This window comes from Typopeltis vanoorti, chromosome 2 (genome assembly GCF_054136105.1).
Source record: "Typopeltis vanoorti isolate ZY-2024b chromosome 2, IOZ_Tvanoo_1.0, whole genome shotgun sequence".
NCBI lineage: Eukaryota > Metazoa > Arthropoda > Arachnida > Uropygi > Thelyphonidae > Typopeltis > Typopeltis vanoorti.
The window spans coordinates 61,098,977-61,114,069 of NC_143550.1; the positions used below are offsets into that span (position 1 = coordinate 61,098,977).

Here is a 15,093-nt window from a genome sequence, read left to right on the forward strand (position 1 = left end):
GCCATGCTACCTTAGATTATCTCTGTTGGCACATTCTTGAATTTTAATGTATAGTTCCTTCCTTAATGTCTTCATTTCATGATATGATTGTGCCATTGGTTCACTCCCCTGATTTTTCTGGGAACCCTCATATCTGTGTTCTTTAGTCTTTTATTAAGTGATTTATTTCTAACCCAACTTTCAGATCCTCAACTTAAAACTGGTTTGAACAATATCTTGAATACTGATAATTTGGTGTTTTGGCTAATTTCTCTCTTACTCCATAAAATTTATTCAGCTGACTGCCTGCCATACAATCTTTGCTTGTTCTGTTGTCTATTTCCAGATTTAACTTGCCATATTCACCAAAAACTGAACTTAAATAGCTGAAATATTTTACTTGTTCTATGGGATTTTTATTCATAATGTAGCTGAAGTTTTCTATGCTCCTGCTTATTTTCATAGTTTTGGTCTTTTTAAATGCTGATTTTCATCCCAAATTTGTTACAGATGTTATTTAGTTAGTGAATCCTGGAGACTTACAATAGATATGTTTAGGAATACAACATCTGCATAAAGCAAAGAGCTAAGTTTGGCATCTCCAAATCTAATATCAGGCTTGATGCGACTTTCTTTCATAACATGATTCATATGGATGATGAATAAGAGTGGAAATAATGTGCATCCTTGTCTTGCACCTGATTTTACATCAAACTATTTTTCTGGATTTCCTTCAGTTCTAACTACAAACTATGTATTGTTCTGTATAATGGTCCAATCACCCCATGTAATTGCAGTGTTTTGAAAAGCTTTTCTCTGGGCACCTTTTGTATGCTTTTTCCTGATCTACAAAATTTAAGTACAGATCTTTGTCATATTCCCACGATTTCTCAACTATTTGTCTTAAAGTGAAAATCTGATCTTGACAACATCTATTTGACCTGAACCCAGCTTGTTCTGAGTTTAGGCCAAACAGATTCTCTTCCACAATCTTTCTCAACCTCTTTTCAAGTATGCTTGCATAAATCTTACCTGGAACACTTAGTAGAGAGGATCTTCTGTAATTCTCAGTGAGAATTATAGCTGAGCCTGTAAACTGAATGAGAATTTCTCAGAATCAGTTATATTCCCTTTTTTATAGATGGGTACTATGAGAACTCTGCTCCAATCATTGGGAATTTGACCTTCTGACCAGGCCCTCTGAATTATGTTGTGTAGCCACTGCAAAACTTATATACCTCCATACTTAAACATTTCTGGTTGAATATCATTTACTTCAGCTACCTTTCCACATTTCATGTTTTTGACAGCATTCTCTACCTCAAGTATTGATATTTACTCCTCTTTGCATTCCTCTTGAAAATTTCCTAGTACAGTTCTGTCACTGCTTGGTTCATTTAAGTCTTTCCGAGTAATTACTCCAGACATCTAGGATATCTTATTTTCAGTTTTCATGTTACCTTTATCATCTTTGATTTCTTTTACAGTACTCTTTCCCCTAGGCTTCCTCAATAGCCTCCAGAACATTTTGCCACCTTCTTGATATTTATTTTCTATATTTTTACCAGTCTTCCCATGACTTGTTTAGCCACTTTTACACATGCCTTAGCTCTTACATTTTTCTCTATATTCTTTTAAGGCATGTGCCAACTTATTTGCTAGGAACTTTTGGTATGCTTTCTTCTTTTTCAGGACTGATTCTTTAACTTCTTGTGTCCACCATGGTGTTCTTATTTTTCTATCCTCACAGACAATTTCATCACATAGCTCTCTAGTTGAATGAATCAATGATTTCTTTAGTGTGCCACTGAGACTCCAAGGTTTGGTTTTCAATTTATTTCATTTTTTCTTCAATAACGTTTTAGTCGAGTCTACAATTTACTTGTAAAAGCTGCTCAACTTTAATTCTTTTTAAAACTTTCTTATATACTGTTCTTCTCAATGTGATATCCATTTTTATCCTACTTACTGCAAAGTAATGGTCACTTCCAATTTCAAATTTTCTGTACACTCTTGAATGAGCATCAAGATATCACTATCAACTACGACATAATCAATGAGTCTTTTCTTATTTCTTGTCTTCTCTCCATGTGAACTTGTGCACATCTTGAAACATGGTGTTATTAGTGACATGTCCTGAGCAGAAATCCAGTAAATACTTGCCATTATTATTATTTTTACCCTTTTCTCCAAATCTTCCGAAAATGTTCTTATATGCCTGGTGGGATTCATTTCTTGCTCTGCAGTTCTGATCTCCAACAAGGACAACTTTTTCCATTTTCTTCAGCTGCCTATTCTAATGACTCAAATTCCTCCTCTTTTTCCTTGGAAAAACCTTTTGTGGAACAAATTAGTTTCATTGTCCATGTCCTTATTTTGAAGTTTGCCCACATAACTACTTGAAACTGCCCTCCAATCAATAAGTTTATCTCCATGTTTGGTGTTGAAAATGCTATCACTACTTCTTCCTATCCTTGATCATTATAACATCCTATTATTATCATTTAGTAAGATCTCTGGTCCTCTACGTTCATACAGATGGAAAAATAAAAAGAGGTAGACTCCAAACTCAATATTGGAAATACATCAGTAATATTTTCCCCGTTTTCCCCCCAACTCTCTGTATCAGAGATCTGTCAGTTAGCATATAACAGAGAAGCCTGGTTTTCCTTCACAGCATAAGAACCTCTAAGTCCTATCTTAGTGTACACAGACTACTTATTTATTTTGATTGGTTTCTCTATTTATAATTTTAAAATTATAAATAGGGAAATGTCTGTCTCAGTTTTTTGTCTCAGTAATGCCAATTGTGTCCACATGGTACTCTTCCAATTCTTCTGCAAGTTCTGTTTCCTTTCCATTAGTACTCCTTATGTTGATGGTTCCTGTCTTTAATTCTTCTGATGTTGGGTTTATTTTTCTTCTAGATGTTGAGTTGGAGCTTGTTTCAGTAGCTGACTTTTCACTATTCGCCCTAGTTCCATGATGAAAACAGTGCGGGCCTTGTTTAACTAGGCAACATCCCAGCTGGCATGAAATCTCATTGTTTTATCATCATATGCATTTGTGGTTTAACCTAATAGAGTACAATTTGCTTGGCCGAGTCCCAAATTGCCAGCCCATCCTTGTTTGTTTAGTATCCAGTATATACCTACTAACAGGGTACATGATGGTGAGGATTGGACATTAGGTCAGAGGCCCAGTCATTTCTCTGTATTCCTGAAAGATGATGTGGAGATCTCCTCCCAGGTATTTGGCTTTGGCGCTATGCTGGTTTATATCTAGTTTAGCCTATGATAATTGTACAAACGGAATTGCTGAGTATCACTGCCTCATCATCTTAATGATGAGATTGTTGTGATAGTGAGTGTTGAACTTAGTTTCACTATTTATCTGTTTTTGTCATCGTTGTCTTTTCATAATTAGTTTCTCATTGCTATAACTATATTCCAGTATTTTCAACAAAATGGAAGAAGTTAGATATAGTGACTTTCCATTTCTTGTAAATTCTTTCTCATAATTATTACTTCAAATGTTCTATAACACATGCATTCAAATGCAGCTTGCCTTTACTCCTTGGCTTGCTGCTGTCATATCTAGCAACAGTTTTAGATGTTAGATTAATTCACTTGAAAAAAAGAGAATACCATATTAGTTTTTGCAGCAGGGTTCCCAGACTGTAATCCTTGGGACACTTGTGATACCAATATGCCACAGGTTTTGAAGCCTTCATAAGGGGAATTCTATTTTTTAAAAATGCAGTAATAAAATTTTTACCATCTTCCTAACTATACACTGTCTTTCACCTGCCATAACAGGCTCTTTAGATCTAACATTTTTCATGTTTCCTAGGTCATCTGGGCCCTTCATATCTGTGCATTCCTTTAACATGGTGCACATGTACTGCTTTAGAAAGCATTTTTTTTTTTAATTGAAACCTGCCTTTGATCAGTTCTCATATAATGTTGGTCTTGCATCCTTTAATATTTCCTATTGTAGAATTTCTACTTTCCTACTTTCAACCACTAGTTGCTTTAATGTCCCAGTTTTTTTTTCACCACACTTGATTTTGCTTTTTATTTGGCTACTTATTTGTTCTAAACCATATTCATTACTGCCACACCCTCTTTGTTCATGCCAAGTTGCATTCTTTTCTATTTTCTCTTTACCATTCAGTGATCATACTTCCTACATATCCTAATACTTTTATTCTCCTCATTCATCCTAATAGTCCAAAGTTCCTTTATGCTTTTGAATGCATACATTATAGCAAATTTTCTGAATGAAATCTGGCCTAATACCTGTTATTTCTCATGTTGGCAACTTACTTAAAGCCAATATCTTGTATCATGACATGTGCAGCTAGTAATAAGACTGAATCCAAATTATGGAAATTACTAAAAGCATTTGCAAAACATGCTTTTAGTAATCTTTAGTAGATCTTTATAATTTGGTGAGACTTAAACATTTGTCTCATCATGTCTGATAGAAAACTTAGTGGAACTTCCAATTGCCACTGCTGCACACTGAATGTTTAGCACCATAACACAGGTGCTCTGGCTGGGCTTTTTAACTTTAGTATTTGGAAATAATTAATATTTCTCTGTTCTGAAAGTTCTTTAAACAAATTGGAATCATTCTTTTTTGAATTATTGGCATCTGTTTTAAAGTATTGCAGCTTATGAAACTTAAATTTTAACAATTTCTGAATGATAAGTTAGGAAGTGATTTTTAAATTTTTTTCTGTTTATTAATATGAACTTTTTGATTATTTAACTGCAGGTATCAATTGTAGGAGAAGCTTGTGATGTTGAGAAAGCACGTTGCAGAATTAGAGTAAGTTCATACAGAAATATTCGTACTTTTTAAAAATTTATTTAATAGTTTCTATATTTAGTGGTTAGCTGATTAAACCTTGAATAACATTCTGAAGGAATTTTTATAGCAGCCAGATCAAATCCTGCCGTGGGCATGGATGTTTGTGATTGTCTGTGGAAATACCAGTGGTGGTGGTCAGCGGTAGATGGCATTGGTGTAGTTGCGGTCAGTTGGTGGATTGAGTGGTGGCGACAGCTGTAGAGTAGGTACCCTCCCTCGATGAGTCCTTGGACTTCCTGGAGGTGTCAGATAATAATAATAACACTTTAGTCGGCTAAATACAATGCATGACTTTAACAGAAGTTCTAAATAACTTATGCTATGAAATGTAAATGACTTGCTACTGAAAAAAAAGAAATCATTTGGATATCACAAACCATGGGGATTCGAGATTGAAAATTACTAAATTAGTACTTCAAATAAAAACTCTTTGCAGCAGACATCAAGCTCAAGCATCTCATTAACTTGGATTTTATTTTCCCGAGTTCAGTTCGATTTATGTTTTATGATATACAAAGTGTAATATAAAATTTATATTCATTGAAGAAAGTCAAATTAAAAACAGTTTTACCTATGTTCCTTTTTTATTTAAAGTATATATATTTATATTATACTTTTTCAGAACTTGGCTGACTATTATGCTAGAGGTGGGGGCATCAAAATCTTTGAGGCGTTGAGGTGGAGCATGATCCAAAAAACGGGAAATGCTGTGTTGGACTATGAGTTATTGGCAAATGAAAAACTGACTGGTGGGAAAAGAGCATAATTGCAGGAGCAAATGACTATGAATCGCAGAATGGAATCAAGTGAGGAATGAGGAAATGAATGACAGATAATGTAATTGTCAGGATGCAAGATTTAAAAAATGCATTGATCAGAATGGGAAGTGAGATTTGATTTAGTGTATAGTTAAAAATACAAGAAATGAATGAGCAAAACTATATATAGATTGACAGTTCAGTTAATCAATGGTTATCTGGGAGTAAATGCAAGTTCCTGAGGCCTTCAGAGAAAGAGTTTGTTGAGTAGTCATCAGTGATATGATGCATTGTAAAGTACTACTCATGCAAAAGAGTGAGTGAAATTTCCCATAGATGTAATAAGCAGGCACAACAGACTTGTCCAGTCCTGAATCTGTTAAGCTGGCTCCAGAGGTGTAAGTAGATTTGAATTCTGGAGGTTTCAATGCTATAAGGCAGTAGTTATCACGATCATCAGTTGACTTTTTGGGTTTTGGCAAGGCTGTATCTTTGATTCATGCCTATGTTTTGGGAATGGTTCATTTATTATTCTTCATTGCATAGTCCATGAAGGACAATACATGGATATTAAGAAATGTTCCTTATACTAATCCTACGCTCAATCTTTGATTGACACTTTGCTTTTAGCTCTTTAAGTGAAGCTCTGGTAAAACTTTGTGTTGTCTATCCAGTTTATTCTAGTTCTCCCTCTTTTTTAGAGTTCCTGGAATAAGTCCTTCAATAACTTGCATTGGTAGACCATTTGATTTTCTGATATGACCATCACACAAGTTTCCTTCACATCTTACTTATGATATCTCTTGGAATAGCAAAATAACTGATTCTTTTTACTAAAATAAAGAGCCAAAAGGCTTCAGTTTGGTGATGCAAAATTATATAAATCAAGTGGATATTAAATCCAGCATTATACAGGGTGGCCATAAAATAACTTTCCCTCTTTAGAGGCGTCTGTAGCTAAAACCAATAAACGAAATGAGACCAAATTTTATATTGAGTCTTTTGAAGGCATGGGGAGATGATATCCTCAAAAAAGATTTAGTATCAAAAGTCGTTGATAGGGGAAATTTTGGCACTGGCAGAGCCAAAAACAAGCGGATAATTACATTAAAGGCAAATAAAATAATATAATAATAACATTTCGATGGTGTAAGCAACAGCCGTGTCACTCATTCCAGCTGGATATGTGGTGCATTACATGATAATAAGAATAATAATAATTAAACTAAAATGACAACTTGCGAGAGACATAGAAATTAATGTAGTGATTGAACTCACAGGAAATAATGTTTTATTCATCAGAATCAGGGTCCCCTGGACCATATACACGATTTTCAATGTGCTGACCTTTCTTTTGTACAACAAATTGCATCCGGTGTGCAACATGCTCTACAGCTGAGCGTAAGGAGTTGGATTGGATGTTCATAACAGCCTGTTTTATGTTCTCTTTCAAAACATGCAAGTTGGGAACAGCACCAATATACACAACGGATTTCAAGTACCTCCACAGCCAAACGTCACATGGAGTGATGTCCAGGTATCGAGGCGGCCATTTCGTCAGAAAGAACTGACTGATAACCCTCTCATTACTGAAATGCTGGCATAAAAGGTGCTGTACTGAACATTCAGTGTGTGGCCATGCTCTATCCTGCATAAAAATTATGGAGTCCAAACATTGTCTTTGCTGCAATACAGGAATGACAAAATTTTCCAGCATTCGTCGATAAATCTCTCCAGTAATGGAGCAGGTTACAGGACCCATAGGGGTAATATGCTCAAAAAAGTATGGTCCAATTATGAAATTGGCTGCGAATGGAGAATGCAGTGGTACTTGCTGGATCGCTCGGAGATGTTCAGATGCCCAAATTCTGCAGTGAGTGTTGACTGACCCATTCAGATAAAAATGAGCCTTATCACCCCACAATATTCTCCAAGGCCAGTCATTGTCGACCTCCATTTAGGCAAGAAACGTTAGCACGAAGGTCATGCGCTTATCATAATCTGCGGTAGTTAGTGCTTGCACATGACTGAACTTATACGGATAGAAGTGAAGCATTTTCTGTAAGATTTTCCAGACTGTACCATAAACCATATCAAGTTTGCGAGCTATGGTACGAGCGCTTGAACCAGTACTGGTCCCTGTGTCATCGAACACCGCAGTAGCAATGTCTGTTACTGTCTCTGCTTTCCGTCCTCTGCCAGGTCTAACTCTAGTGATCCAGTTTCTTCAAACTTCTTAATCATAGCTCTCAGTGCTACAGATGACATAGGACATGTACGCAGGTTATGAAGCCTTCTAAATTCCCAAAGGGCCACTATGGCATTTGACTGTTTAAGGTAAAACAACTTAACAAGTAAAGCACTCTGAGGCAAGGTAGGATGCATATTGAGCACATTTGTCAGTCATTCGAATAACTGCCTGAATGTTCCCAATCCCTTTTTTAAGTGGAATTGGTGGCACTGCTGTCACTTACGCACAGTAAAATTTGCATAATCCTTTTTACCTGCATTTACTGCAAATATTTGACTGCTTTTGGCTCTGCCAGTGCCAAAATTTCCCCTATTCGTGACTTTTGATACTAAATCTTTTTTTTGCGGAATTCATCTCCCCGTACCTTCGAAAGTCTCAAATTCCGTATATTTGTTTTAGATACAGATACCTCCAAAGAGGGAAAGTTAATTTATGGCCACCCTGTATAATGCTGGCTTTAATATCCACTTGATTTATATAATAACTGATTCTTTGTCTTACTTCAAAATTTGTAATGTGATTAGTGTATCATATCTTTAGTTGGCATTTTAAATGCCAACAGCCTCTTCTCATCTTCTTTTAGGATGGTCCAAGTTTCACTTCCATATAGAAGTACTTAATTAAACAACCAGTATATTAGTAAGGCATAATCTGTTGGTAATTGTGAGCTTGTTATCTGTCCATAGTGGTTAAAGTACTTGGAGTGTTGTTGTTGCTTTTGCAAATTTTGTTCTAATATCTTGTCTTGATTTGCCATCATTATTAAAGATATTGCCCAAGTATTTAAACTGATCTTCTATGGATGAGATTTTTTTTTTTTTCAATTTCTGCCACAGCACTTGCTTCTTGGTCAATAGTTCAGATTATTGTCATTGTTTGATTTTTGCTGAAGCATTGATTTTTGCTGAAGCATTTCAGCTGCAGTTTTACTCAAAAGAAAGCAATTTCATGCACACTCTGTTCCTTGTGGTCAGCCATCACAAAATCACCACACTTGCTTATAAGCACTAACAAAAAAAGCAGCCAGGACAGTGAACCAGTTCACACAGGATGACTACTTGCCAGACTGGCACAGAAAACTTCACACTCATAATGCCTAGCTGCATCATCCATAACTAGAAATTGTGCTCGTAGCAAGGACAGATTTCGGTCATTTTTGGATTTCCTCTCATATGTACCAAAAGGCTTAGGTATTATTCATTATTCCATAATAAAGCTTAATGGTATATACTGACACCTAGAGGGAAAAATACATTAAGCTCACTAATGTTTCACTGGTTTTCTACCTAGCATCATCATCAGAACACAATAATTGATAGGCACATACACAGTATGAAACCAAGTAATTGTAGAAACAGTTTAAATTGTAACTGACACCATGTCCTTACATCGGCCCCCTCCAGGTCAGATTACTGCAGAGTTAATTTAGAGAAGTCTGGCAATTACTGTATTTGCCGGTGTATAAGACGTACCCCCTTTTTTGTACACATTTTTTAGGAAAAAAAACTTTATCACTGAATATTATAATGAATTTACACTATTTCAAATATAAAGTAATAAGTAGGTCCACTTTCAACAAATACCTAATCTAACTAGGAAAGAATATCCACTTTTTAATCTTCTTTGTCAAAACCCAAAAATTCATCTCCAGAGCTAAAGAAGAGACACTTGAAACCTCTTCTAAATCAGAATTTGAGTCCTCATACAACAAATTGTCCTCTGTACCATCGAGTGCATTAGTAATGCCACACTTCTTAAATGATTTAACCACTGTCTCAGTTTTCACAGCATCCCATGAAGTTTTGACCCACTCACAAACTTACGAAATGCTAGGCTTCTTCCTGATGGCGTAACCTCAAAATCTGAAGACTGCATCCAGCTGTTCCACTTCTCCTTCATAAATCCCTTAATTGGTTATTAATACAAACATCTAAAGGTTGAAGCTAACTAGTTAGACCTCCTGGAATTATAGCTAACTGAGTTTTCAAATCCTTGAGTTTATTTTTAATATCTTCTGTTCTGTGAGAATGAAACTGATCCCATACTAGCAGGGCAGGCTTCAACAGTCTGCCAGGGTGCCAGTTTTTTTCCATAACTTCATTCCTCCTCCATCTATCCAGCCTTTTGCGTGAACATGTACAAACACTCCTTTAAGCAGTTTTTCTTTGAGTAGAGTCTTCCTTTTAAAAATCAATAGTGGCAGCAATTTTGTTCCATCAGCACAGCAGGATAAAAAAAACCATGTAGTGAGTTTTTTCATGCCCCGAAGTTCTAACAGTAACACCTTTTGTGCCCTTGGAATCTACAGTTTTGTTTGAGGGTACATCAAAAGTCAGTGGAACCTCGTCCATGTTTCCTATTTGCGCAAGTTCAAAATTTTCTCATTTCCTTGCGTTAATGACGAATCGATGAAATTCAATAATTTCTTCTTCATATTCAGCTGGCATTTTTTGTGATATTTTTGTTTTAGTCTGCATACATAGCTGGTTTCTCTTCATGAATCTTGATGTTGATCCAGTAAAGTTGGCAATCACTCTGTTAGTGGCTATCGCTTTCGCTTGATGAATAATCATTTTTGTAGACACTGAAAGTCCTGCTTTTCTGTGTTCTAAAATCCAAGTATTCAGTTCTGCCTCAAGTTCTGGCCATTTTGCAGTTTCACTTTGCAGGTTGCTTATGAGTTGCTTTTTTTAGATCCTCTTCCTGATTCTGCCAAGTTCTTATAATTTTCTCAGTTGGGGGTGGCCCGAAATGCCTCTCTGCAGCCCTGTTTCCATGTTCTTTAGCATATGCAATCACACGTAGCTTGTATGCAATATTGTAGCAATGCTGACGTTTTTCAGCCATAATTTGCCAAGAAATTTAGAGAAAATTTAACGCCAGAAAATTATCACCGTTCACAACAACCGCGGCAACATGTGCATCCACTGAACTCTATGTAACTGGAATGCTCTCACACATCCCAAGGAAACAAGAAAGAAATTGCTTAACTTGGAACAGAGAAAATTTCCAGAAATGAAAGTAATAAAAAACTGAGTATCGGCGTATGAGACGCACCCTGTTTTTCAGACCTATTTTCAAAGAAAAAAAGTACATCTTATACGCTGGCAAATACGGTAGGTCTTAAAATGTTAGTCTCCCAGATCTTTGGTAAATTAATGCAACCATACTTGCTGAAGTTGGGAGAGTGCTTCATAGCTGATGCTAATAATAGTCTCTCAGACCCACAATGACTTATGTAATAAAGATGTTTTTCTCCATCTGATCCTGTGTGAAGGAGTATCCAGAGCATGATATTACAGTCTCTTAACTGATTTTCCATCTGTGCAAAGTACTCTAATTTGCAGACATAAGGAACTTTATGCACTTCTGGATGTTAAAGAGGATATAGTAAACATTTATCTAAATCACTTTCCTTCCTTACAGGCAACTCTCCTTCATCTATTAAAAATTCTTTACATTTTAAAACATTAATAGAAAATTTAACTTGGATTCTGACATTATGGTCAGTTTTGGTATCACCTCATTTTTCACAAATGTATCTTTTAACAAAGACCCTTGACCTTATCAAGCCACATTTCCCTCTCTCCTGACATATCTGAATTATTCAGATTCACCATATATGCAGGTTATTTCCTATGGAAAGGAAAAATATACAAGCAGCTAGATGGGACTGCTATGGGTCCCCCCCCCCCCCCCCAGGCAAACTTCTCTGTGGAACATTTTGAAAGCTAAGCTCTCAACACAAAAATCAGTAGTTTGGCTACACCATGTTGGTGGTGTGTTTGCTGTTTGGCCTCATGGTCCAGACACATTAGATATATTTTTGATGCATCCTAAAATTAACTTCACCGTAGAAAAAGAAATTAGTAACAGTCTCCCTTTTTTGGATACATTAGTGACATGATTTCCTAATGGCTCATTATCTTTCTCCATTCATCTACAGAAAACACACTTACACTGGCAGGTATTTACATAAGCAATCACACCAGCACCCTTCCCAGCAGTACAGCATCCTCAAAACACTTGTTCACCAAGCCAGGGCTTTTTGTTCGAATTACACAGCAATTAAAACGGAGTTCAGAGACCTATTCAACATCTTTCTAGCCAATAGCTACAGCCCATCAAAATAGATAAAATATTACATGCACCCCTCATTCCTTCTACACACACAGGATCACAGTAAAACCATTCCTATTCCATTTGTTTAAAGGTACATCAGAAAAAAAAATAGTCAAAGTTTTTTGCAAACATGATCTCCATACCACTTTCAAACCTTTCATTCAACTAGCTACTTTTATACGTTCTTCTAAAAAAACTACGTCCTTTTTAACATCTAGGTGTGTATGAAGTTCTTTGTGCATGAAATTAGTCTACTTTGGACAGACTGGTAGATCAGTTAACATGCCTTCAAGAACATAAAAATTACACCCGAGATCATCTTTATTACATAGAAGTTATTATAGGTCTGAGAGGCTATTGTTTGCATCAGCTATGGAGCACTCTCCCAACCTCAATAAGTATGGTTACATTAATTTATCAAAGATCTGGAAGACTTATTTCAAGACCTAATAGCAAGACTTCTCTAAATTAATTTTGTAATTATCAGACCCATAGATGGTACCATGTAAGGATATTAGCTGTCAGTTACAATTTAAATTGTTCCTACAATTACTTGGTTTAGTGTTGTATACCTGTTACATTATCATTGTGCTGTAATGCTGGGTAGAAAACTGCAAAATATTAGTGAGTTTAATAAATGTAATTTTTCCTCTTGGTGTTAGTCATACTGTTAGGTTTTATTACAGATTGATGTAGGAGGAATTATTCATAAGAGTGAGAGGGAAAGAACTAAATCATCTCTGTAAGTCATAGAAGTGCATTGTGTAGGATTGTTCATATTACATATGGATGATATATTGCCAGAAAGTACTTGTGTAAATCAATAAGTGTAAAGACTCGGGCGAAGTGAATTTTTTGGCAGCTTGGCTGGCCGAGTGGTTGGCTTATCTATTCTCCAGTCAAGAGGCTGCGGGTTTGAATCTCGCCGTGGGCATGGATGTTTGTGATTGTCTGTGGAAATACTAGTGGTGGAGGTCAGTGGTAGATGGTGTTGGTGTAGTTGCGGTCATTTGGTGGATTGTGATTGGTGGAAGCAGAGCTGTAGAGTAGATGCCCTCCCTCGATGAGTCTTCGGACTCCCTGGAGGTGACAAATAATAATAAGACTTGTCAGTTCACTTCCTGCATGGATTTTGGTGGAAGTTTTGAATTATTGCTGAAGCAACTGAGACTATGATATTAGCCAGTGTATTATGTCTGTTAACTTTGTTCTCTGACCAGTTCGCCTGGTCTGTAGAATGAAAAACCTAGTTTCTGTGAGAATTTCTATTTCCATATTACCATGGCACTCCTTTAATATTAGTCACAATGAAGGTAATAATGTAATGGAGGAGAAACATTTAAAAAAAATTAATACTTGAAAATTTAATTTGGGCTATCTTATGTTTTTATTTAATGAAAATGACCACTCTGCCTGTTTCATGAATATGAAACAGCTGTTGCGACAATGGTGGCCAGTTGTTGCTTAAGAAGGAAAATACCTTTGCAAAATGAGGTATGTGGACATTGTTAATGTACTCGGTACATTTCTTCATATGACTAATTTCATTAGAATGAAATATCCTAATTAGATGAACATTAAATATCTATGTCAATTCCATCAGTAGCTTGACTAGCTTCTCTATACAAGCCTATTCTTTGACATTTTGCCTTCTGCTGGGCACGTAACAAAAGTGCTCTTCAGCATTTTTCTTTTATCATAGTGCTAGTTGATTATAAACTACTGCTACAAACAGTCCATCTTAACTGTTGATTATTTCGAAGGCCTTTATGTGATCCAGTATTTCTTTCCAGAGTATGCATAATTATTGCCTAGTCTTCTTGACCATCTGCAGCTTACGATTCCCTTTGCCTCATGTATCTTTCTTTGCTATGTCAACTGTTCTCCTAATTTTGAAATTAAGGGATCAGTTGACCTCTTCATTCTCCAAGCCATGGATTTTCAAGAAGTGTCAGGACCTTTTGGTATTACACTTCCTATTCAACTTTTGCATAGATGATCAAGGCAAATAGCAGACGAGAGGATGGAAACAGTAGAAGAGAGGGAATGAGAGAGAGGTATAGGAATGCTAGCAGACGAGAGGATGGAAACAGTAGAAGAGAGGGAATGAGAGAGAGGTATAGGAATGCTAGCAGACGAGAGGATGGAAACAGTAGAAGAGAGGGAATGAGAGAGAGGTATAGGAATGCTAGCAGACGAGAGGATGGAAACAGTAGGAGAGACGGAATGAGAGAGAGGTATGGGAATGCTAGAAGACGAGAGGATGGAAACAGTAGGAGAAACAGAATGAGAGAGGGATATGGAAGTGCTAGAAGTGGAGAAAATGGAAACAGTAGGAGAGAGGGAATGAGAGAGATGTATGGGAGTGCTAGAAGAGGAGAGAATGGAAACAGTAGGAGAGAGAGGTATGGGAATGCTAGAAGAGAGAATAGCAGTAGAGGAGAGGGAATGAGAGAGACCTATGGGAATGAAAGAAGAGGAGAGAATGGAAACAATAGGAGAGAGGGAATGGTAAGAGGTATAATGTATGGCGACTCAATGATCCGTGGTGTTCAAGATAGGATGCGTGAGGAGTGTTTGCCAGGAGGAACAATAGAAATGGTTGTTATGGCAATTAAGAGAGGTGAAAGGGTGGATGAGATGATTGTCATGGTAGGAATGAATGACTTGAGTGGTAATGTAAGTTGGGCAGCGAGAGATATGAGATTTTTGCTCGCGGCTGTATGGAAGAAGACAGAGAGAGGAAAAATAGTGTGCGTGTTGCCTAGGTATGATAAGCTGATCAGAAGAGCGGTGATATTGAATGTGATAATAGCGAAAATGTGTGACAAGAGAGGACTGGTATATGTGGATGCTTGGAGTGCGTTTGAGGAAAGAGAGGAATTGTATGTGAGAAACCGTTTACATTTGAATGAGGAAGGACGTATTCATCTGGAGAGATTGCTGTTCTGAACGAGTCAATGTGTCCCAGGGAGGATGATAGCATGGGTGACCTCTTCTGGGAATGGATACTTGGGAGACGATGTCAGGTAACACTGAGCCCAGTGGAGTCTAGAAGGGATAATGCTGGGTATAGAAACAATGGCATTTATATGCTTTATACTA

At 36.7% G+C, this 15,093-nt stretch overlaps 1 protein-coding gene across 1 annotated transcript in view; it reads left to right on the plus strand.

Moving 5' to 3' along the window:
• Nucleotides 1–15,093, plus strand: part of LOC150109076 (protein bicaudal C homolog 1-like) — a 172,091-nt gene that overhangs the window by 124,304 nt on the left and 32,694 nt on the right. The window contains exon 5 of the mRNA XM_090401556.1: nt 4,762–4,815. Within this exon, the coding sequence (XP_090257682.1) occupies nt 4,762–4,815 (54 nt within the window). The remainder of the gene's footprint in view (nt 1–4,761; nt 4,816–15,093) is intronic.